Below are 23,970 nucleotides of genomic sequence, written 5' to 3' on the forward strand. Positions count from 1 at the left end.
CACCACCAATAAACAAGGATTTATTTGGAAATTTCCAAACCTGCCAGAAGTGGCACTTTCCAAGCCCTAGGCCCACCCTTCTTATCAAGCTCCAAATGGCAATGAGTCCCCCCTCCCCCCCTGCCCTCCACCAAGCACACCCATGCCTCAGGCCAAGCCAGAGAACTTGAGTGTCCCCTTCCTCTAGGAGGCTTAATAGCCCTGGGCCCAAGAGCTGGAGTGGCAGCCCTCTGGCATCCCAGGAGATGATGGCGGCCAGAGCCGCTTGCATAGATTGAGGAAAGAAAATAAGGGAGGAGGCACCAAACAGGGCTCCCTGAAAAACCCCAACTTGCCCCCTGTACAAAAAAGTGGCTCCCACATAGAATAACCTGCTCCCCAAATAGTGCAAATACCCAAAGGAAAGGAAAAAGCCAGCAGCTAGGCTGGGCTGGTCGGAATGGCAAAGAACTTTGGTTTAGAAAGGGTAGGAAGAGTGAGCTGAGTCTCCTCCTTGCCCAGCTCCCCAGAGCCAGCTAGGGCACTTGCCCCAAGGGGAGTCTGTAAACAAGCAAAGCCAATGGCCTTTGGTTCTGAACCTTCTCCCTTACAATGGCAAAGCCAGGCCCCCAGTAGTCCTACGGGGGCCTGCCTGCAGGGAGCAGAGGCATTTATTGTGAACCCAATTAAAGCCAACGCGGAAAGTAAGTAATAAGGCTTTGGGGACCAAGCAACAAGGAATCCTACCGCTACATTTATGAAACTAACGCTGGGAAGCTGAGGGTAGCAGGACAAACCCTCACCCTGCTCCTTATCCTATGTGTCTGCAGCCTCAGATGGGGGTCCCTTCCAGGCTGAGAAGGGGATGATGCCTGGGCTGGGAAGAAAGGAAGGGATCCCTGAGCAGTTAGGTCAGGCGAATTCCCAGCACCTGTTCCAGTTCCTGCCTTCGCTGCTGCACCTGGAAGAGAGACCAGCAGCTCAGGCTTCTGCTGCTCACCACCACAGGAGGGCAAGCAGGGCAGAGTCTCACCTTGGCAAAGATATGCCTCCCCACTGCTTCCTGGGCCCAGGGCTGGTGGTAGAAAGCAGCTCGTCTCTCCTCCTCAGGATTCCCGATCACATCAGTGATGATCTGCAAAGAGCCAGGAAAAAGTATAATTCCCACTCCTGAGCCCCTGGAATCAATAGTGATGGGGATAAAACCACCCAGAATTTAACCTGGACTCATCACCAGGAAAGGACCACACCTTGAGGTCTCGGCGCTGGGAACGGAGCCATTCCTGGATGAAGTCCTGGGGGTCAGTGCTAAAGCTGAGCATGAAATCCCTCTGGGTCTTCAGCTGATTGATGGACTCGATGGTCTCATGGATCTGGGGGGGAGGGGTATATATATGTGTCAGACTGGCCCCCACTTCTAAGGAGTCTGTTTCCAGACCTAACCACAAAGGACTTGGACAGAAATCCTATCCCAAGGTGCTACATGTATAGAAATGCCCAACAGAGAATGCCCACCCCCAACTTGGGCCCCAGAGGGGGGAGGTAGGTGCAGAGGGCCCACCTTGACATCAAGGGAGGCAATCTCCTGCTGATTGGTGGTAGAGGCCAGGAAATTGCTCATCTGGGCCTTGAGTGGGTCATCCACCTCGACGTCAATGTCATAACAGGCTGTCTTCTTCTGGTCATTAGGGTCCACGCTGTAGGCAGCACGCAGGAGGGGAAGGATGAGTACATAGCAGTATCCATCCCACCCACCTGGGCCAAACCTACACACATTTGGGGAGCAAGAAACCAGACCTGCTGCTTCTCTTTAGATCAATCCAAAGGTAAATTGCTCTTAGAAGAGCCTTCCCATTGCCCTCTTCCCACTGACCTAATGACATGGTTGATAACAATGGGGTCTGGATGCTGCAGCAAGCCAGCCAGCTTCATGGGAATCTCGGAGAATCGGAGACGACCACAACTGAAGATCTAGAGAGAGTACCAGAGGTGCCTTTCAGGGCACGGGGGGAAGTGGGTCCTCGCAGGGGGAGTGTGAAGAATGGCCAAGAGCTAGCTCAGTGGGGCTCTGGGACACCAGGCAACACAGGGGCTGCAAGACTAGGAGGAGTTCCCAGCTAACCTGGCGGAAGTAACGGTTGCAGTTGATGTACTCGCGCTCATGCCCGTCCTGCAGCTGGTTGTGTTTGATGTAAAGCCACAGGGCCTGCATGATGGCGGCCCTTGTCTGTGTGTGCACTCCCAGCAGCCTTGCCAGTCGGGGGTCCAACTTGTACTGAGGAGGCTGGGGATAGAAGGAAGTCAAAGGAGGGGTTCTTGTGAAAAACCAAAGCCAAAGAATAGGGCAGGGACAGGAAGGGTTTACAATAAACCTGCCCCTGTCCCTGAGACATGGCCCCAGTCACCTGATGATCCAGCATGAGCAAGAGGGTACACTTGACATTGAGGTCTCCAGGCCGTTTCACCTGGAAGCCATCCGTTTCCTGGGTGGTGGGCATCCGATGCCACTGGCAGGGAGGAAGGGAGCATAGTTCATCACCAAGGGGTGGGCATGAACATACACACTTGGCCCTCTCCAAGGGGACCGAGCCTATTTCTCTGTGCACCTGGCACATCAGCCTGTGCTCCCATGCCCCAGGTCCACTCTCACCTCCACCAGGTGGTTGTCAGGCCCGTACAGCTCCTTGTCTAGCTCAATGACGAGGCTCTTAAAGAATGAAGAGAACTTCCTTTTCTGTTTGCTAGGCTGGGGAGGGAAAGGGGTGAGATGGCAGTGCTGCTGAGCTTTCAAAGCTAAGCTATGCTAAGCCCCCAAAAGAGGAATACTGTTTCAGCCCTGAGGTTCAGGGTACTGAGGATTCTTAGGCCCTGAAGGAAGCAGGAAAGAGTGAATGACTGGAAGTAGGAAAAGGACTCTCTGTGCAGCCCCACTGTTAGCCAACATAGGATTTTTAATTAAAAAAGGGACACCCTAGCTGGCTTGGCTCAGTGGATAGAGCGTCGGCCTGTGGACTGAAGGGTCCTGGGTTTGATTCCAGCCAAGGGCACATGCCAGGTTGCAGGCTCAATCCCCAGTGGGGGGCATGCAGGAGGCAGCCAATCAATGATTCTCTCCCATCATTGATGTTTCTATCTCTCTCTCCCTCTCCCTTGCTCTCTGAAATCAATAAAAGAAATATATATATAAATACATATATATATATATATTTTTTTTTTTTTAAAAAGGGAACCCCTTCAAGACACTTTACTGCCACCTGTAGGAGAACTGTTGTAATAACCATACAAATCTCCCAACCTCTGACTGGCTTGGCCCAGTGCAAAGCTTGACTGGGAGCACTGCCCTATCCCTCAGGTAGGACTTCCCAGAAGTGCCCAAGTGGCTGGCCCCAGTCTTAAAATCCACACAGGCCATGTCCTCTCCAGACAGCTTCTTCCCCAACTCACATCATCCAGGAGTTTTCCTTCCACTCGGAGTTCCCAGGAAGCCACCTTGTCCCCTGATGGGGTTCCCCCAGGGGTCCCTGCAGTTCCTGCACTGTCACCTTCCGCCTTGCTGGGACTGAACGTATTGGAAATATAGATCCGCAGCTTTCGTTTTTGCTGAAAAGAAAAAGAGGTGGACCAACATGTTAGAAAACAATGCTACCCCTGTCTTGCTATCTGAACTCATTGAACATCAATACTGAGTGGCAGCTATTGGCCAGCACCTTGTTAGGCTCCTTATCTTGGCCTTCAAGGGACTCCCAGTTTTATGGGGGGAACAGATGCACTATCCACAGTTCCAACCCTGTGGAATCAGTGGACACACAAGGTGCTATCAGGCAAATCAGAAGCCTCCAGCTCTTAGCTACACTAATAAAAGACAAAGATGCTAATTGACTGTACCTTCGCTATGCCCTGAGCTACACCCACCGGCCAATCAGAGTGACGATATGCAAATTAACCCAACCAAAATGGCGACTGGCAGCCACAGAGCTGGAGCAAGCAGGAGGCTTGGTTGCCCGGGCGATGGAGGAAGCCAAGCTTCCCGCCTGCCCTGAGCCGGCTGTGGCCTCTGCTCATGGCAACAGTTTCAATTATAGAAGACAAATAAATCCCAGATACCTGCTTCCAGCCAGCCTCCACTGGGAGCTTGGGTGGCTGGGGTTGTGGCCATCCTGCAAATAGCCATCAGCCCCTCACCCAGGATGGCCACACCCTCATGGGGTGAGGGTCCCCGCTGGGGGGCTTAGCCAGCCTGAAAACGGCCCTCAGCTCCTCACCCAGGCTGGCCAGGCACCCCAGCAGGAACCCCCACCCTAAAGGGGCTGTGGCCAGCCTGCAAACAGCCCTCAGCCCCTCACCCAGGCTGGCCAGGCACCCCAGTGGGGACCCCCACACTGAAGGGGCTGTGGCCAACCTGCAAACAGCCATCAGTCCCTCACCCAGGCTGGCCAGGCACTCCTATATCATAAAAGGATAATATGCAAATTGACCCTAACAGCAGAACAACTGGGAATGACTGGTCACTATGACACACACTGACCACCAGGGGGCAGATGCTCAATGCAGGAGCTGCCCCCTGGTGGTCAGTGTGCTCCCACAGGGGGAGCTCTGCTCAGCCACAAGCCAGGCTGCCGGCTGCCAGTACAGCGGTGGTGGGAGCCTCTCCCACCTCCTCAGCAGTGCTAAGGATGTCTGACTGCAGCTTAGGCCTGCGCCCCGCTGGCAAGTGGACATCCCCCGAGGGCTCCCGGGCTGCCAGAGGGATGTCTGACTGCCAGCTTAGGCCTAATCCCCCAGGGAGCGGGCCTAAACCAGCAGGTGGTCATCCCCCAAAGGGTCCCAGACTGCAAGAGGCACAGGCCAGGATGAGGGACCCTCCCCCACCCCCCACCCCGAGTGCACAAATTATTGTGCCCCGGGCCTCTAGTTTTAAATAAAACTCATCACAGCCCCAAAACATTCTCGTCTCCTAGAAAGCCTTCACCATTCAGAGGACTGTGCTAGATTATTATTAAAAAGAAAGAGGAAGAAGAAGAAAAAGAAAAGCTCTAGGGATGGGTAAGGAGAGAAGAATTATCCTAATCCTCCAGTTTTATCTTTCAAACTTCTGACCATGATCAACATGATTTGCATTTTATTTACTTTTTTTAACTTTTAAAAAAAGTATATATTTTTTATTGATTTCAGAGAGGAAGGGAGAGGGAAAGAGAGATAGAAACACCAATCATGAGAGAGAATCATTGATCAGCTGCCTCCTGCATGCCTCCAACTGGGGATCGAGCCCGAAACCTGGGCATGTGCCCTTGACCAAATCGAACTCAGGACTCTTCAGTCCACAGGCCAACACTCTATCTACTGAGCCAAACCGGCTAGGGCAGTGGTCGGCAAACTGCGGCTCGCAAGCCACATGTGGCTCTTTGGCCCCTTGAGTGTGGCTCTTCCACAAAATACCAACTTCTGCGCATGGGCCACGAAGTTTCAATCGCACTGTATGTGCACGCCCACACGTGGTATTTTGTGGAAGAGCCACACTCAAGGGGCCAAAGAGCCACATGTGGCTCTCGAGCCGCAGTTTGCCGATCACTAGGCTAGGGCAACATGATTTACATTCTAAATCATGACCCAGGATCCACACACATCTATATAAACACCTGAAACAAAAATGTTATGAATAATACCTCTACTACTCTGGTAAGTACTTTACTATGGAGAATTATTTTAATTTCTACTATTTTATATTTCATAAAAAACATGCTGGTCCCACCACATTAACTGAGTTCATGCTCCACTAAAGGCTGCATCCGCAGTGAACTATCCTGCTCTACCCATCACAGACCCTTACTTAACCCCCAGAAAACCAGGCTGAGGAGAGGCAGAGAGCGTGGGAAGGCCCAGGATTAGCCAGGGCTGCACACACCGTTAGAGGCTTTTTGATGGCCTCCTGGATCTCCATCCGCTTGCGAGCAATGGTCTGGTCCAGCTTCCGCTCAAAAGCCAAGAGGTCCATGTACGCCTGAGACTCTGGGACAAGCTCCCGAATCTGGAGGGAGAAGGAATTCATCCGTTGTTTCAGCTGCAGCTCTGGCTCTTTCTTCTCTCCCTTCCCCATCGCAGGGCTGGAGGAGATTGACTCCATCCATAGCCAGCCATTGGGTGGGCCCCCTAGGCCCCTCCCAACATACTCACTCGCTGAGGTAGAACCTTATCTGCCATCTTCCTCCTCTTTAACCTGGGGAGGACAGAAACCCAATTAACAGGTCAGTGGTCCAAAGGACCCCCAACCCCATCCATCCCTCCAGTCCCCAGGATCCTCCCCGAGAAGAACAAGGAGCCTTCCTCAGTCATAGCAGTTCTTAGGACGGAGGAAAGCCCTCTGTTGCCACTACAGCTGTGCTAGGTAGAGTGGGAAAAACAGGCTTACCCCCGGCGCTGGGCAGGCATCGGGGGCTGGGCCTGGGGCACAAGCAGGCGTTTTCGGAATGGGTCCATCATGGTGGGTGGCATGCCAGGTCGAAGTGGAGTAGCTGTACCAAATGGGGAGCCCGTAGGGGGTCCCACCTGCAAGCCAGCCATGGGCATCCGGCTCCCTGGTGACATGCCCGGCCGCTGGGGGAAGTGAGCCAAAGGGGGTGCACAGGTCAGTGGCAGGGCCCTATGAGGCCCAGAGCCCAACCCCTCCATCCCTGTCCTCGGCCAGGTCCAGCCCTGAGCAGCACACCGCAGAGGCCAGGCTGAAGTGCCAGAAACAAAGGGAAGCAGGCGTCTGATGGCAGAAGTGTAAACCACACCTGCCCCGCCCCTTCAACCGCCCTGGCAGCTGTGCCAGCGAATGAGGCCTGCAGAGCCCGGGGGGTGGGAGGAGAATCCTGCCTGCAGAGGGAAAGGCCTGGGGGAGTTTTCAGGGCCTAATGCCACCTTCCAGCCCCAGCAGGCTGTGCCCCTGCTCCTTGGGACTAGCCAGCTTCAAGGCACTCGTAAGGCCCTCAGATGGTCCAACCAAGCATTCCCATCCTAAGATGGAGAAGCACAGCACAGGAGCCCGGGGGTGGTGTCATAGCCAAGCAGCAGGGTGCAGTGTGTGGTATGAGCAGGCTGACCGGGCAGAGCCTTTAAACCCATCCCCTGTTGCCAGCCTGGTGCTGTGCCTGAGGAGAGAAAGTAGTTCAATAGGCTGGCAAGCCCATCAGGCAGCAGCACCCCAGGTAAGCAAGCTGCAACAGGATGGCTTGGACATGTCTCAGTTGGTGGGGGTGGCCGCAGCACAGTATGGAAACATCTGGTCACCATATGGCCCCTACTCACAACCCAGAACTGGACCCTGGACCCTTCGCTCACCTCCCTACTGCCCAGCCCCAACCCCCTATACCAGAAGATCCCAAAGGGAAGCTGTGGCTCATGGGAGACAGAGCAGCTGACACCTGGACTCTGCCTATGTCCACACACCACCTGGCTCATAAGCCCTCACAGTCCCAACCTGGAGAATGGAGATAAGATTATCCTGGGACACAAGGGACAGAGTCATAGGGGCAGCAGAGGAATCTGGGTGACAGAAATGACTTCTTTAGAAGCTTGTAGGCTTTCCCAGAGGTCCAGCTCCCCAACATTTGTGGAGCCCATCCAGAGTAACCAACCCTCTTCCCACCTCCCTTCCCATGGCTGCTGTCTGCAAGGCCCGTTTGGCAGCTCTGCCTCACACACAGGCCCTGGCAGCTTCACAGGGCTGGCCCCAGGGCCCAGATTATGCAACCAGCACAACCAGCCAACCAAGCCAAGCCGGTGGGGACTCGCACCAACTCAAAGGACCCCTGCCCCAGCATCATGGAGATGAGATTCTTCCTCCCGTCTCTTCATCTAGCATCCATGTTCTCACCACAGAGGGTCAGATTCTTGACCAGATGGAGAGATGGAGAGAAACATGAACCAAAAGCATGGGGAAGGGAAGAGTAGGTAGGGTGGGAAGGAAGCATTTGGGAGAATGGAGAGTTAAACATGGGGGTGGGGTGAGAGCTCTGGGGCCTCAGGATTCCTGCCATAAGTCTCTCCTCATCAGAGAGATTTTCATCTGAGCTGCTGAAAGGCAAAAGACAGCCGTTTCTCTGCCTTAATGAGCCATGGCCAGGGATTACAGAAAAAAAGTCAGTGTGACCACAGCTGTAAGCCCACCCCCCCGAACATCCCAGATATGTTTTTCCCACCCAGTGCCTGATCCGAAGGGGAGGAACAACTGAGGCAATGAAACCAGCCGAGTGCGAGCTAGTCCTCTGTGCTCTAGGCCCCTGTGCTCACTAGGGCGTTCACAAAACCTCTGCAGCACCACCCCTCCTGGGCAGGTGCTCCGGTAACTGAAAGTTCCAAGACGAGGCGGCACAGGCAGGCCTAGAAGAGGCCCCTCCCAGACATCTGCTCCAGACTTCCCAAGCGCAGAGCCCCCAGCGCACCCCAGGCCCCTGGCTTCCTCCAGGAGGGGGAAGGGGCCCAGGGGAGGGCTGCTTATAGTTCATGAAATCCCAGCTTGGCCCTGCCAAGCTCCACCAGTAACTCTTCCTCTTCCAAAAAACAACCCAAGGATTATAAAAAAGGAAAAAGAATGCAACCCAGAACTTTCAAGTTCCCTAACTCCCCACCTGCAGCAGGGCTAGGAAGGTCTGGCTCAGTGCCCTGAACCCCAGAAGCCCGAGGTGAACTCCTGGCACTATAGCCTAGCACCAACCCACATTCTAAGCTTTATTTTACCTCCACCACCCAGGAGCAGGACTGGGCCTGATGCTGCCCCCTCCAGGCCTCCAGAAAGCATGTTCAGCCCTGCCTCAAAGCTGGTGGCTGGGCCTACAGGCCTAGAAGAAGACATCCCCCTCCACAAGTGAAAACTATTTTAAACGCTCTGGAGTGAACACAGCAATGTGTTTCTTTGTTGTCTGCATTAAGCTCCTCAGCTGCGAGCTTGGCTATCTGTGATCCACAGCTAGGACCACCGCCTGGAGGAAGGTGGGTCATCACTTCCCTTCTTTCAATAGGCTCCCCTGTTGCTCAACTTGGGCCCTGAAAGCTTTGCTCTTCCAGCTCACCCCATGTGCCCTAACAGACAGGACCCCCCTTGCTTCTCAGATTTCAAGTCCCTTCTCCTTGAGCACACAACTGGACTTGGTAAGAGACCAAACACGATCCCCCTTCAATTCAGGCAGAGAGAACTGGGTCTTCCCTCCCATCAACCTCTACTGCCTCCCCCTGGAAGAAGACGAGCTGGTAGGATGGGCAGCCCAGGGAAGCAGAGGCTCAGTGCCTTCCCCGTGAGCCTCATCCCTTTTCCCACCCCCAGCAGCCTGCAGCTACCCGACCAGCCTGCTCAGTCTTGCCACTGGCTCAAGGTCACTCCCTACGGCAGTGATGGCGAACCTATGACACGCGTGTCAGAGGTGACACACGAACTCATTTTTTTGGTTGATTTTTCTTTGTTAAATGGCATTTAAATATATAAAATAAATATCAAAAACATAAGTCTTTGTTTTACTATGGCTGCAAATATCAAAAAATTTCTATATGTGACACGGCACCAGAGTTAAGTTAGGGTTTTTCAAAATGCTGACAGGCCGAACTCAAAAGGTTCGCTATCACTGCCCTACGTGTTGCTGTGGAATCCATCCTCTCAGGGGCTTTCCCCAAGGCATTTCCCATGGGTTGCAAGCTGAGGAACTAGAGAGGCTCCTCTCATCCCTCGGGTCCTTCTCAGGCCAAAGGCCCATAGGAGGGCTCCCAGGCCAGGGCTCAGCTAGCTGGCCCAGGGCTGGAATGACTGATGGAGGCATCCCTTCGGGGCACCTTGGGATGCCTCCATCAGAGCCAGGGGAGGGAGGGGGGGTGGAGAATTCAGATCACTTCCTAGGACCCCGCCCCCCCCCTCCCCCCCCCCTCCCCCCCCCCCCCCCCCCCCCCCCCCCCCGGACCTACACTATTTCTCAGCCCACCTGCCCACAACTCACTGGCTCCCACAATTCCTCCATCCAAGGCGATGAGCAAGATAAGACAGACTCCAGCTGGAGTCCAGACCAGGTCTGTCTCTGTCAGAAAAACCCTTTGTTTTTCTTTTGTTGTTTTTTTAGAGGGAGCAGGGAGAATGAGTAGTAAGAGGGAAAAATCACTCTTCCCAGGTAAGCATCTTCAGGAAGTGGGGCTCAGGGCTCCTGGGGTGACATGTGTACCCTATTCGACGAGGACCCATTTCGAGGACCTCCACCTGGGGACATAAAGGAAGAATAGAAGCCCTGGCTTCCTTCTTTCCCTCAAACTTGCCAGGAGCCAGTGCCAAGTGGCACATGGGTTGGAATATGGCATTGCTAGAACTTAAAGGCTAAATAAAAGTGGAGCAGGGACAGGAAACAGGATGGGTGCAATTCCCAAGCGTTGTGGGACAGCCAGAAACAACGGCTGGGAGGCTGATGAGTCCCACCAGCAGTCAGGCTAAGTTCCTCACACAGGCTCCCAGCCTCTGCCTCTCAATGGCCTTTGAAGCTGCAACCTGAGAAGCTCTCTTCCAAGCCAAGCCCCAAAGGGCTCTGGATAGAACCCTTTGAAGCAACTCTCCCAGGATCCTCCAGCCCCAGAGCAGCAGGGCTCGGTGGAGCCTCTCTGCTCCTCCAAACAAATCAACTGCTGGACACTGCGACACCGGGCAGAAGGCCAGAGAGTCTGCCCAGAATGGGCCGGGCTGTGTCCTTCTTCAGGCCTGGCCACCACTGTCTCTGGTCCAACTCAGAGTCATCCCGTGAAAGGCCTCCTGGGCCTGACCCAGGGGTCCACTCGCCACTGCACAGGCCGAAATCCCCTGGCCCCATCCTGGGCCTCCGGTGCCCGTGGGAAGCCAGGCCCTTCCTCCTCCTCATGAGCAGCTGGGAGCCATCTCAGACTCGCTAGGACCCTGCCAGTTCCCAGCTACAAACAACAGAGCAGACTTGGAGTGGGACCGAGGCCAACTGCAGGGTAACCCTGGTTTCTCGGGCGGGGGGCCCTTTTTCAAAACTTTCGGATCACTTCCTAGGACCCGCCCCCACCCTCCCCCCAGGACCTACACTATTTCTCAGCCCACCCGCCCACAACTCACCGGCTCCCACAACTCCTCCATCTCTCAGCTACTCAGAATTCCCTCCACCCTCTTAGCCTGTCCCCTAAGTGCTCCACCACCACCTCGCCGATTCCGAGGGCCCCTGGCCGCCTTGCCCTCCACTTTGTCCCGTGCGTTCCACATGCAGGGCGCCTGGACCTCCAGTCCAGGAGGTTGCCCCTGAACCCCCTCCCGTACCCTGACACCCGCGTGCTCGCGGCGCCGCCCGCCCATCCTGCTCACCTGGTACTGCGCCGCGGGGCCCGCGGGGCCCATGGGGCGGAAGGCAGCGGCCCCCGGGCCCCCCCACGCCTCCTGCCGGCCCCGGCCCTCGGAGCGCCGGTCCGGGGAGCATGCCGGGTCCGGCAGGCGGAGGCGGTGCTCCCAGAGCCGCGGCAACGGCACCGCCGCCGGGACTCAGCGGGGGCAGCGGGAACCCGCCCGCGCCACGGCCAGACATCACTCCGTCCCGTCCGGCGATGCAGCGATCCGGACTCCGGGCTCCGCGCCGAGTCCGCTCCGCGATCCGTGCTCCGGGACTTTCCGCTCTAAATTCCGGTTCTGGTGTTTGTTGATCCGGGTTCCGGGATTTCCTAACCCAAGTTCGCGAGTTCCTCACAGACTGGTTTGGGGCAGGGCTGGTCCTGATTCCGGTCCGGCCTGGAAAGTCCTAGATCCGGGTTCCGCTACAGGCCGGCCTGCCTTCCCCGGCCTCCGGAGGTTTGGCCGCCGGAGTCCAGTTAACCCAGAGGCGGCAACTCACTCCCCGCTCCGTCCAACCCAGCCCTGCGCTAGGCCCCGCCCACACCCGGCAGCCCAATGCGGGGATGCCTCCTCAAATCCCGCCCCTCGCGAGACCCGCCCCCAACAGGCACGGCTCCTAACCGCCGGCTCCAGGGCCCCGCCCACATCCCTTGGGCCGGCCCTTCGCGGGAGGGGCGGGGGCGGAAGCTGCGCCAGGAAGCGCCGAGCAAGGTGCGGGTCATAGGTCGAAGGTCACCGAGGGCTTCAACAGTGGGTAGTTGCTGCTCTCTCCCCGGTGCACCCTACTCGCCGAGAGACCTGGCCACCACACTCCCCGGAATAGTTTTGTCAAGTCTCTACATTTTCAGCATTAAAGATTCAACGTAGAGCTGCGCTCAGGGGCAGAACTGCCACCAGCTTAACTTTCTTTAAAAGTCCGCGTTGACTCAGACCTGCCACGGGACCTGGGCTGCCTCAGATCCGATCCAGCTGTGTGAAGGGTGGACCTGGCCCAGCGCCGACTTCTTATCGCATTTTTGTTAATGTGGCTCCGCTTCAATTTAAGGAAGACGAGTACTAATTCCACAGGAAATGTTTCTAGGCGAAGGAATTTTATTATGACAGAACTCCCTGCAGTTAAGTAAGGTCTTTCTCTAGGATTTATAGCACCTAATTTTCAAAAATTAAATACCTTTTCAGAAACCACTGCCCTGTCTCAGAAGGTATTCAGAATACAGTGCGTCAGCTATGCCTGGGAGCCTACCCTCTTGGCTGGTGATACGGGTTTTTCTTCCCATGATACAGACCAGTGCTGCTTAAACCGTAATGAATATAAGAAACATCTGGGACTCCTGTCAGAAATACAGATTATGACTCAGTAGGCTTGGGGTCTGGAGTAGGGCTCAAGTTTCTGCATTTCTAATAAGCTCCCATGGCTCTTAGATTGAATGTCACAGTCCCTCCCATAAAATACAAGGTTCTGCAGGGCCTGGCTCCTGCTCACCTTCTCGGGCTCATTTTAAATCTCTGCCTTTGGCTCTCAGAGTCAGTCTAGAGCAGCGGTTCTCAACCTGTGGGTCGCGACCCCTTTGGGGGTCGAATGACCCTTTCACAGGGGTCGCCTAAGACCATCGGAGAACACATGTAATTACATATTGTTTTTGTGATTAATCACTATGCTTTAATTATGTTCAGTTTGTTAACAATGAAATTGGGGGTCACCACAACATGAGGAACTGTATTAAAGGGTCGCGGCATTAGGAAGGTTGAGAACCACTGGTCTAGAGGTTCTTGTGACAATTTCCCAAACTGCTAAGCCCCTTACCACCACAAAACCTCTCCGCCCTCAGCTCTTCCTTAACTTTTCTCCTCTCTCCCTTTATTACTTCCTCCAAGTGATGATCCCAATATATAATTACTTGCTTAAATATGTTTTTTTAAATCAATTTCGGAGAAGAAGGGAGAGGGAGAGAGAGATAGAAACATCAATGATGAGAATCATTCATTGGCTGCCTCCTGCACGCCCCCTATTGGGGATCAAGCCCAGCAACACAAGCATATGCCCTTGACCGGAATCGAACCTGGGACCTTTCAGTCTGCAGGCCGACGCTCTATCCACTCAGCAAAACAGGCTAGGGTAGGAACTGTCTCTTTATTTTTATTGAAGTGAGATTTACTTAGCTTCCGAGATCAGACGAGATTGGGGACTTTCAGGGTGGTATGGCCGTAGACAGAAGTGAGATTTACAATGCCTAAAATGAACCCTTTTAAAGTAAATGATTCAATGGCATTTAGTATATTCAGTGTTGTGCAACCACCACCTATATCTAGTTTCAAACCATTTTCATCACCCCAAAAGAAAATTCCATACCCATTAAACAGTTGCTTATAAAGCCATATACTTTCACTTTGGTAAAATGTACAGAAATTAGCATCTAATAAAACCAGAGGTTGCCAGGCCATTCCTGTACACAGCACACCCTAACAGGTGCTATCACTGTTGTCCAAAAGCGAGGCAGGTCTGAACCTCGTGGAGGTAGCAGGGCTCTGTGACTTAGGCAGGTCCTGGTGCCTTTAAATCTCAGGCTCCACAAGTGTTAAATGGGGTGAGTGTGCCCACCTCACAGGATCACAGGCATGAATGAGTGCTCAGTGTCTGGCACAAAATAGGTGCTCAATGAAGATTGTGTCTTCTTTCTCTATAAGCAGTCAGGCAGCTTCTTGCTATGGGTATGGAAGAAGGATTGGCTTTGCCAAAGTCGAACCTGTCAAAGTTCATCCACAGCGGCTGGTCCTTGATACTGTTGCAGCTGTCTAGCTTGCAGCCACCACTTATCTACTTGGAGCCTCTGCTGCCCCTGGAATTTTCCCACGCTCCCTAGAAAGACCCTGGCTTCTCATCCACACAACCTGCTGACCCTCTTATCAACACAGCTTGTATCCACTGTTCCCAGATTGAGTCCTTCCTACATAAAGAAGGGCTTGCAGTCTTTCTAAGCTACTCATCTATCCTATATAATAAAGTGGTGATATGCAAATTGACCATCACTCCAACACACAAGATGGCAGCCCTCATGAGGACACAAGATGGCCGCTACACGATGGCCTGCAGGGGAGGGCAGTTGGGGGTGACCAGGCCTGCAGGGGAGGGCAGTTGGGGGCAACCAGGCCAGCAGGGGAGGACAGCTGGGGGGACCAGGCCTGCAGGGGAGGACAGTTAGGGGTGACCAGGCTGGCAGGGGAGGGCAATTAGGAGCAATCAGGCCAGCAGGGGAGCAGTTAGGCGTCGATCAGGCTGGCAGGGGAGCGGTGAGGGAGTCATCAGGTTGGCAGGCAGAAGCGGTTAGGAGCAATCATGCAGGCAGTCAGGCGAGCAGTTGGGAGCCAGCAGTCCTGGATTGTGAGAGGGATGTCCGACTGCCCATTTAGGCCCGATCCCACCGGGCCTAAATGGGTAGTTGGACATTCCTCGAGGGGTCCCAGATTGGAGAGGGTGCAGGCTGGGCTGAGGGACACCACCCCCCCCTGCACAAATTTCGTGCACCGGGCCTCTAGTATATATATAAAAGGCTAATATGCTAAGTGTCCAGCCATCCGACTGGTCACTACGACACACACTGACCACCAGGGGGCAGATGCTCAACACAGGAGCTGCTGAGCTGCAGTGACTTGGCAGTGGCAGTTCTTGGGTGATGCACCCGGAAACCAGAGAGGAGGGAGCCTGATTCCTCGTGGGGCTGTGCGATTCCACCTTTGGCTGTGGGTTATGTTGTTGCTGGAACACTGTTGACCCCAAATCTGGTTTACTGCACACTTGCATTTGTGTTCCACACCCTGTACAACAGCAACTTTGCAGTTGGGGATGTTGGAGAGCCAGTTTCAGCCCGATCCCTGCAGGCCAGGTTGAGGGACCCCACCTGCCAGAGGGACCGGGCTCCACAGACGCTGGGGAAAGACCACAGGAGGTTGGCTCCAGGGCGTGTCCAGCCCATCTCACCCTGTCCTGTCCCACCAGCCACTTTCTAATTAATTTCAATGTGCACGAATCTGCGCACCAGGTCACTAGTCTTTAATAAAAATGATAGTAGTAGCAGCCATATATCAACCCTACCTGTGCCTGGGCTTATACCCTCTATTTCTCTGCTTAATCTCTGCAGGGTGAGGCTCAGAGAGGTGGAAGAACTCAGTCAAAGTCACAGGACCAGTAAGTGGCAGCCTATCTGGCTCCCAAGTTTCTTTACTGTACTACACTTCCTGAGCTGTCTCCATTCCATCTTCTACCTCAAAAGGTGGAGGTTCCACAGTTGGTTCTAACGTTTGATTATGGCATCCAAATTTGATAAACATTGTTATAAAACAGTGATGGACCTTTGACTCCCCTGGAAAGAATTTTTAAATGCCAAGGTTGTGGGTTTGATTCCTGGTCAGGGCACATACAAGAATCAACCAATGAGCCCTAGCTGGTTTGGCTCAGCGGATAGAGCATCGGCCTGCGGACTGAAGGGTCCCAGGTTCGATTCCGGTCAAGGGCATGTACCTGGGTTGCAGGCACATCCCCAGTAGGGGGCGTGCAAGAGGCAGCTGAGACGATGTTTCTCTCTCATCGATGTTTCTAACTCTCTATCCCTCTCCTTCTCCCTTCCTCTCTGTAAAAAATCAATAAAATATATTTAAAAAAATAAAAAATAATAATCAACCAATGAATGCAAAAATAAGTGGTACAACAAATAGCTCTCCTTCTTCTCACTCTAAAAAAAAATCAATCAATAAAAAATTTAAATATATGGTAGCACAGGGAAGTCTCTTGGTGTTGAGGGACCAACAAGGTGGAATCAGAAACTAAAGAGACCTCATCCCAAATCCCAGCTCTACCACTGTATAAAATGGAGATATTGCCCCCCCCCTTCCCCCCCCCATACTTTCTGGGCATGGGCCGCTGCTGGCCTCTAGTGGCCACTGGATAAATTGCACAGTGAGTTGGCCTGAAAATGGAGATGTGTGAGAAGCTTTTCTCCACTTCTGAATCTATCTGATGCTGGAGTTCTCAAGTTTGACAGATCCAAAACTCCCTCTTCCATAAACTGTTATCAACACTCTGATTTCATAAACTTTGTATGTTAATGTCATTTTCATAGTTTTAGAAACCTGTAATTCCAGATTTTAATTTGCCTTTAACCCAATACTCAGGAGGGAAGAAGTGTGTATGTGTGTGTGTGACATTGTTTTTTGTTTTGTTTTGTTTTAGTTGTTGCCAGAGTATGGAGCCTATATAATTCCTCCTTTGGAAGGGGAAGTTGAGTATTATTTGTAGTCTATTTTATAAATGATTTGTAAAAGTATTTGAAAAGGGATATGTTCTGTGGGGTAAAGTTTAAACCTGATGATAAAGCCAAACACTCACAGTCTTATATGGTTTGAGTATGTCTAAGCGGTGACTGTCCTTTCCTGGGACATAGGCTACCGTCAGATCTGCACCCGCACCTTTTTCAGCACTGGTGTCTTTGGCCCAGTATAAGTCTGTAATCTTCGTCGTCCATATCCATCCTCTTTGTCTCATTGATTCCCCGTGTCTTTCTGCTCTGCATGTGGAGAACTTCTCAAATGTGCGACTTCACCCTTGTTTGAGTTTTCTGCAGTGTGGAATCCGCTCCTCTGCCTTCAGCGCAGATTTCATCTCTCACTGATTTTGGTTCTGTGTGTTCTGCATTTCAGCAGGCTGTATCATTTGAGGTTTTTCTTGTATTTTACTGAAAACTTAGAACAGACATTTCCTCACATTTTCGATAGCAATTGATTTTTACTGTCTTTTCTACTCTCACCTTTAGAACTGGCAAGAGGAGCTCCTACCTGGGCCCTGTACTTTCCAGTCCCCCTCATACAAAATAATTAAATGTATCAAGGACCACAGACACCTCTGTCACTCAGGATCTGGCCCACAGCCTGGCACCTAACTAAACACCCACTCTCTTGACTGGGAGGTGCTTCTTCACATCTTACCTAAGTCTATGGGGGCAAAACTGCAACTGCCTCTGCAGGTTTAATGAAAGCTTAATGGGGCCCATGCTAAGTACTATTTGAAAGTGCAAAGAGGCTTTGAGTAGAAAAGTACTTAAGAGAAAAGACAAATTAATGAACTTGTCAAAGCTTTCCTCTCAGATAGCAATAGAAGTGAGTGCAATGAAATAGCATTTTCTAGTAATGCCGAGTGTGCAATTTCTTCTTGTTCTTGTGTTCCTGTTAGTGGTTCTGGAGGTACCTGTGAATTAATACAGGATTTGCCTCAGTCGTAAATGGAAGCTGAGGACATTTTTGCCATATTACATAAATCACATTACGCATCATTCTTAAATCTGTCTATATGTCTGCACTTTAGACATAACATGACACTAATTATTTACACTGGTAACTAGATGGATATTGAATGCTAGAATTCTGAATTTTAATATTTTTGCATAAAAAGTTACTTAAGTTTTAAGTTAAAATTTTAATTAAATGTATAATTTAAATTTAAAGTTACTTAAAATTGAATTAAGCTTTCAAAGACACAGTCAATTTGCATGGTTAAGACCAGAGTATTTCCAAGAGAGTGATGATGTCACAGAACTGGGGTTCCAGGAGGCAGGGGGTGGGGGATGGGGGTTGCCCAGCATTCCCACCTTCTTTAGAACAGGCAGTGCTGTGAGCTGGGCGGGGCTAGAGTATAGTTCATGAGGAAGAGGAGGCTCCTACCCAAACAGCTTTGTTCTACAGATTCTCACAGAAATTCCTGGGCCAGTTGGGACCGGAGTCAGAGAGGGGTAGGAGAGAGGTAAGCTTCAGAAGGGGAGGTAAGAATGCACCTGCCAGAACCACTGTTTTCCCCAAGGGGACCTCAAGAGTGGACTTCATTGCTTTCCAAGGCTCAGTGACACACGTCTCTGAAGGAACCTGCTCAGTCAGGGCAGGGTAGGGTTGCATGAGACATACTTACACTAAAAAAAACTATTCGTAGTTTGTCTAAAATTCTCGTGTGACTGGACATCCTGTGATTTTATCTGCTAAGTCTGGCCACTCTAGGGTGGGAGACAGAAACAAAAGAATGGTTGCAAGCTCAGGATGGCATGGAGTGAGTCTTAGAAGACAGAACAAAAGATCTGTGAGGAGACGAGGCCAACAGGGTGGCCACCTTGTTCAAGCAGAAACTGCTTCATGTCTGACTCAGGGAGCTGGTGGATAGAGAAACCAAGGCCCTTGCTCTCAGGAACATACACCTAGTTTAAGGGGAAAGATACACCCATACACACACGCACACCCAAACACCACTAGTGTCAAAAATAGTCCCTTTCTTTGTTTTCATGGCATTGACTGTTTTGAAGAATATAAGCCAGTTATTTCCTAGAAGTTCCCTCTGTTTGGCTTGTCTGATGTTTCCTTGGGATTAGATATAGGTTATTCATCCCTCGTCAGAATAGTACATAATAATTAAGGAGAGACGAAACAGCCAGGAGGGGAGCAGTGAGTGAGCGAGGACGTTTGGCTTCTCTTTCCAGATTCCTCAGACTCTCAGAGAGAGAGCCAGCAGGAAGTCTGCGAGACCCTAAGAACTGCAGGCCCTCAGCTAACCTTCTCCCCTCCGAGGATGACAAGGGCATTATTCATCTCCTTGTTCAGCTGCCTTGTTGCCATAAACCAGGCCAGCCTCATCAACCGCTGTGACTTGGCCAAGCTGCTGCACCAGGAAGATTTGGATGGGTTTGAAGGCTACTCCGTGAGTGACTGTGAGTGCCATTTCCTCACCCCCACCCCTTTTTCTCCTGTCCTGGTCATCTCCTACTTGACCATCTTTCTTTCTCTCTCTCTTTCATCTTTAAAAGCCAAGTTCAAAAAGCAGCCCCCTCCAAGACACCTTTCCCAACATTCCATATTCAACAATTATTTATTGAGTATTGTTATATACCAGGAACTATTTTAGGTGCTAGGGATATAAACAAAGCCACTTCTCTCATAATGTTCACATTCTGGGGAAGAGACAAGCAATTAACAAACACAAAAATATATAAAGTACTTCCTGGTGTTGACAAGTGCTATGCAGAAGAATAAAGCAGGGGGCAGGTGATAGGTAACACTGTACTGGAAAGGGAAGTCAAGGAAGGCCTTTCTGAGGAGGTGACATTGAACGGTGCTGCTTAAAGTAAAGGGCATGGGAAAGAGCATTCCAGGCAGAGGGAACAGTCAATGCAAAGGCTTCATACTATTGCATGCTAGAGATATCTCCATTTTGCCCAGAATTTGTGCACACCAGTCCTACAACACTTTCATTTTTTAATTTATTTTGTGGTATTTGTAGGTCCTTATCTTCATTCTTGTATTATAGGCCATTTGAATGCAGCATCTGTATTTGGACCAACTAAGTGTCCCTTGCTGGGCTTTGCACAGTTCCTGGCACACAGTAGGTGATTATTAAGTGCCGGAAGCATGGATGGAAAGATGAATTGTTAAACTGATGGGTGGGTTGATGGACCAAAGGATGGAAGGAGAAGCTGGGAGGTGTTTCTAGCCCACTAGCCTCATCTAGCCTCTTAGCCCTTGTTTCTTTCGAGTCCTCATTTCCCTTTCTCCTTCATCTCCCTTCTCCCTCAGCTTGGCCTCCTCTAGCACCCTCTTCTCTTTTTTCCTAAGGGCTGTGCCTAGCTTTTGTGGAAAGCCATTTCAATATGTCAAAGGTAAATGAATATGCAGATGGCAGCTCTGACTATGGCATCTTCCAGATCAACAGCCACTACTGGTGCAACGATTACCAGAGTCACTCGGAAAACACCTGCCATGTGGCATGTCAAGGTCTGGCCAGGCCCCGGGGGTGGGAGGGAGGGGGAGGGGAGGGGAAGGAGATGACCAAGTTCTACTCACAACACTTCTCTTTCCACTTGCAGTCTGAAAGTGCCCCCAGAGGGATGGCTCAAGGAATCAGGGGCTTCCTTTACTGAGCAGGTTTGACTAGTGGCCATAATGCTCATCAGTTAGGAGATTCTTCTGTGTCCTCGAGCAGGGTCCAGAAGGGCTCCGCACAGCCTGCAGCAGTAGAGCAGCAGCCAACATCTATTGAGAGCATGTTATGTACTAAGCACTTTACATGCATAGCTGATTTCATCCAACTTTCCATGCTGTGAAAACCAGTATTCCCACTTTACAGAAGAGCAAACTGAGGCTTATCGAATAAGTGGTGGCCAGACTGGTGATCCTGGAGGCTAACCAATAAGTGTCCCTCTAATTAAACCAATAAGTGTCTTTGGCTAATGATCTGACCAAAAGCCAAGGGCAAACTCTCCATTTCAGAGTTGATCTAGTAGACTCCACAGGTGCATAACTCTGCCCCTCACCTCATCTTTTGTATTCTGATTAATGTCCCTGGATATTTACCTAAAGAGTCCCCTCATTCGTGCTCTCTGTGCTGCCTGTTTTGGCATTTTCTTTCCCTAGAAACTCCCAACGTTTGGGTGAACCACCATCTACTCTGGCTAAAAACTATAATAGTAAACAGACCCAAATTTCAGTCTTCCTGTCCCCACCTTTGGCCACCCCAACCTCCAGCAGGCATCGTAGGGATGTCTACATGGGCCTCTAGGAGGGAGGCCTCGCCTACCCTGGAAGTACTCAGCCCCCCGGAAACACACGCCTGGGCGGGAGAGCAAGAGTCTGCCTCGGTCTCTGGGACTGTCCTCTGTTCTCACAGGTATTCTCTTTCTCCTTTTCAGAACTGCTGAGCCCCAATCTTCTCGCAACCATCCACTGTGCAAAAAAGATTGTGTCCAGAGCAGGGGGGATGAAGAACTGGTGAGGAGGACACTGTAGGACTAAGTTAGTGGGTAGAGCCCCAACAAGGGTGTGGTGACAGGGAAAGGGGCAGTAGGCAAGGACCAGACCTTTTCCGCAGTCTAGACCAGTGTGGGACAGTGGCAGGGCTTGGAACTCTGACTTGAAGACCTGGGATCTAGTTCTTTCTCTGATATTAAAGAAAAGTCTTTTGGCTGCAGTAACAAAACAACCTGAGCTAGCTGAGGGAGAGTTGATCTGAGAAGACTCAGTGACTTGCCGAGCCCGCAGAAGGGGTGCAGCTGGGCCTCAGGAACACGGTGGAAGTTGGGCTGGAAATTGGCAGGTTTCTGCTTCTCTTGGTGCATTTGCTTCACTACTCCCTCTGCAGACCAGCCTTCTCTGCTCCCGGTCTACAAGACAGACTATGCCGCCTACGTTTGTGGTCTAACATCCTAAGCAATCACTGGGACTAGCTAAGCCCAGGCCCCATCTAAGTGCCTGGGATAGAGAATCCGATTGGCTCAGCTTTGACCCCATGTGTCCACTTGGTTCAATCAGCTGTAGACACGGGAACAATTGAAATAATGCAATCATGGCTGCCACAGGGTTTCTCTCTTCATCACTGGCAGCAACATTTTCTATAAAAATGTGTTGCTCATCATCTGGCAGTCAACCCCAAAGTTGTCAGCTTACCAACACTGGACGTTGGGATGGTTACTTAACTTTTCTGAGCTTTAAACTGGATACATAAATAATGTAAAAGGCTGCCTCTGCAGGCAGCTGTGAGGATGGAAGGAGTTAAGTGCCTTGCATACTCTAAAAATGCCTTGCAAAACAAGGGGCATGATGACTGGTAGGGCTGAGCCTTTCTGGTTGCACCTGGGATATTTATCTATTAGTAACTCTCAGCCCGTAAAACAGTGTTCTCCCCCTTCAGAAGGAGAGAAGGATTTTAAAATGTCAAAGCATACTGACTGGGGGGAAAGTACAAATACCGTGGACAAGGGAAACTTAAAGGAAGAATCAGAGGGGCGGCAGAAAGATAGATGAGAGAGCTAGGCATGAAGTTGCTCTGCGTGGAAGACTCACTAAGAGCTGGGTCACGTGTGTGGGGAAGCAAGAACCAGTCTTTTTCTCTCCACAGGGCAGAATGGTCGATACACTGTGCCGGCCGGCCACTCTCCTACTGGGTAACAGGATGTCACATGGGATGAGGCAGGGTGCAGGCCTGCTGTGGAGTCATTCTAAAACTCCTCTCCTCCCATGGGGATTCTGCCTCTTGCCTCCACTTCATGTTATTTTCTTCCCTTCCCATTTACAAATAAAACTGACCAGAGCCCCAGGAATAAATGGTTTTCTCGGGCTTACTCCTTGTTCCCATCCAGGCCCAGGACCCTGGCTGCTGATTGTCATTTGTAAACTAAGAGGACCACAATGAAGATGTTTCTGTATTTTGGGAATGATTAAAACATTCTTTGTGCAAAGAATGTGTTAAGTATTCATGATTAATTCCACATATCTGAGAGCATCTAATATAGTTGGAGTATGTTAGGTACTAGAAGAAGGAAGATGAAACCTAACCATTGTTCTTGAGGTGTTCAGAATCTAGGTGGAGAAGCAGAGACACACAGGAATAATGATGCACAAATGAATGGATACATACATTCTAGCCCCTTCTCCCAAAGCACCCCCACATCAACGGCACCTAGCACCATTTCTCCACTCCACCACCACTTTCTTCACCTTAGTACACCTGACTCTTAGCCCCACCCATTACCGACTTCTGAGCCTTTTCTAACTTCAAAAATAGTTGGCTGTGGAGGAAATACTGGGGTCCCGATACTGTTTCAAACCAGTAATTATAGATTTTATTCTCCATTTCGTTATCCATCATATCCTCCATTCTCTCCTACTGATAGAGGATGACAGAGGTGGGATGATGAACCAAGCTTGTTGGTCGGACAGATCCAAATTCTCATTGCCACCTTTGGGACAAGGGGTGGTAAAAAGATAAATAAATAGCTATATACAGCGGTATTCTAGCAAAGGTTTAACAGCCAGTACTCAAAAAGAAAACTCTCCTCCCTAATTTGTAACCTTTGACGATGTTAGTGATGTAAGTACTTCCCCACCATGAATGTCTTCAAGCCACCAACCTGCTATCACTAAATGCCAAGCTGGGAAGAGATGGGCTAACCCATAGAAGCTAGTGGAGGGCACCACGGGATGGTTCCCTCAACGCCGGGTAGTGGTACGTGCTATAAAGAAAAAGAAAGCCCAGTACTCTGAGAGAGAGTAGCCAGGAAACGCCTTTCTGAGGCTGTAAAAGGCAGGCAGACTACCATCCATTGCACACCTGAAGGTGGAAGCTGCACGCGCCGAACGGATTTAGGATTTACGACTTACATAGATGAACCAACCTGAACAGCCAACTGAAGCCCAGCGGAACACAAGTGTTATAACCAACGGTTTACAGAAGAAGCCACATAGAGACTGAATAATATTGAATGTAAACTGTAATTGAAAAAAAAATTTTTTTTAATGGTCCTCTCTGTATAAACTAAATGTCATTCCCTCTGACAGATGAGAAACTAGGGACAATGTTCTGAGAGCCAACCTGGGAAGACATCTGACATGGAAACTCAGGAGAGGGGAACAGGGTGGAGAGACGAAACAGGTGGATTTACTCTCTCTCCCCCACTCCCATGGCTCCCTCGCGGTTGGGGGAAGCGGGAACACAGGCCCGGTTGGTAGGAAATGAGGAAAGTCTAGTCTGCTCAAGCCTGTGACTTGCATGTGAAGGCGGCACACAAAAGTGGCTGTTCGGATGCTGGCAGAGTCTTGCCAAACCCTTCTCTCGGCACATCCAGAAACGG

The 23,970-nt window shown here is 51.2% G+C and overlaps 2 protein-coding genes across 2 annotated transcripts; one reads left to right on the forward strand and one right to left on the reverse strand.

Annotated features, from left to right (window-relative positions):
* Window positions 1–4: 4 nt before the first annotated feature.
* On the reverse strand, window positions 5–11,833 carry SMARCD2 (SWI/SNF related BAF chromatin remodeling complex subunit D2). The gene is given in 14 exon segments (XM_070395121.1): window positions 5–940; window positions 1,013–1,114; window positions 1,230–1,352; window positions 1,541–1,676; window positions 1,853–1,950; window positions 2,102–2,263; window positions 2,385–2,486; window positions 2,630–2,725; window positions 3,424–3,579; window positions 5,882–6,004; window positions 6,151–6,193; window positions 6,386–6,570; window positions 11,303–11,365; window positions 11,367–11,833. Coding segments are annotated over 14 exon segments (1,596 nt in total). The 5' UTR covers window positions 11,520–11,833; the 3' UTR covers window positions 5–886.
* Window positions 11,834–15,465: 3,632 nt separating this feature from the next.
* On the forward strand, window positions 15,466–22,392 carry LYZL6 (lysozyme like 6). Its single transcript, XM_070394781.1, has 5 exons — window positions 15,466–15,506; window positions 18,832–19,059; window positions 19,961–20,119; window positions 21,034–21,112; window positions 22,239–22,392. The coding sequence occupies exons 2-5, from the start codon at window positions 18,921–18,923 to the stop codon at window positions 22,306–22,308; spliced, it is 447 nt and encodes a 148-aa protein (XP_070250882.1). The 5' UTR covers window positions 15,466–15,506; window positions 18,832–18,920; the 3' UTR covers window positions 22,309–22,392.
* The last annotated feature ends 1,578 nt before the right edge of the window (window positions 22,393–23,970 follow it).

The sequence above is a fragment of the Myotis yumanensis genome, unplaced genomic scaffold, assembly GCF_028538775.1.
Source record: "Myotis yumanensis isolate MYYU_CA2020_CCGP unplaced genomic scaffold, mMyoYum1.0.hap1 SCAF_16, whole genome shotgun sequence".
Classification (NCBI taxonomy): Eukaryota; Metazoa; Chordata; class Mammalia; order Chiroptera; family Vespertilionidae; genus Myotis; species Myotis yumanensis.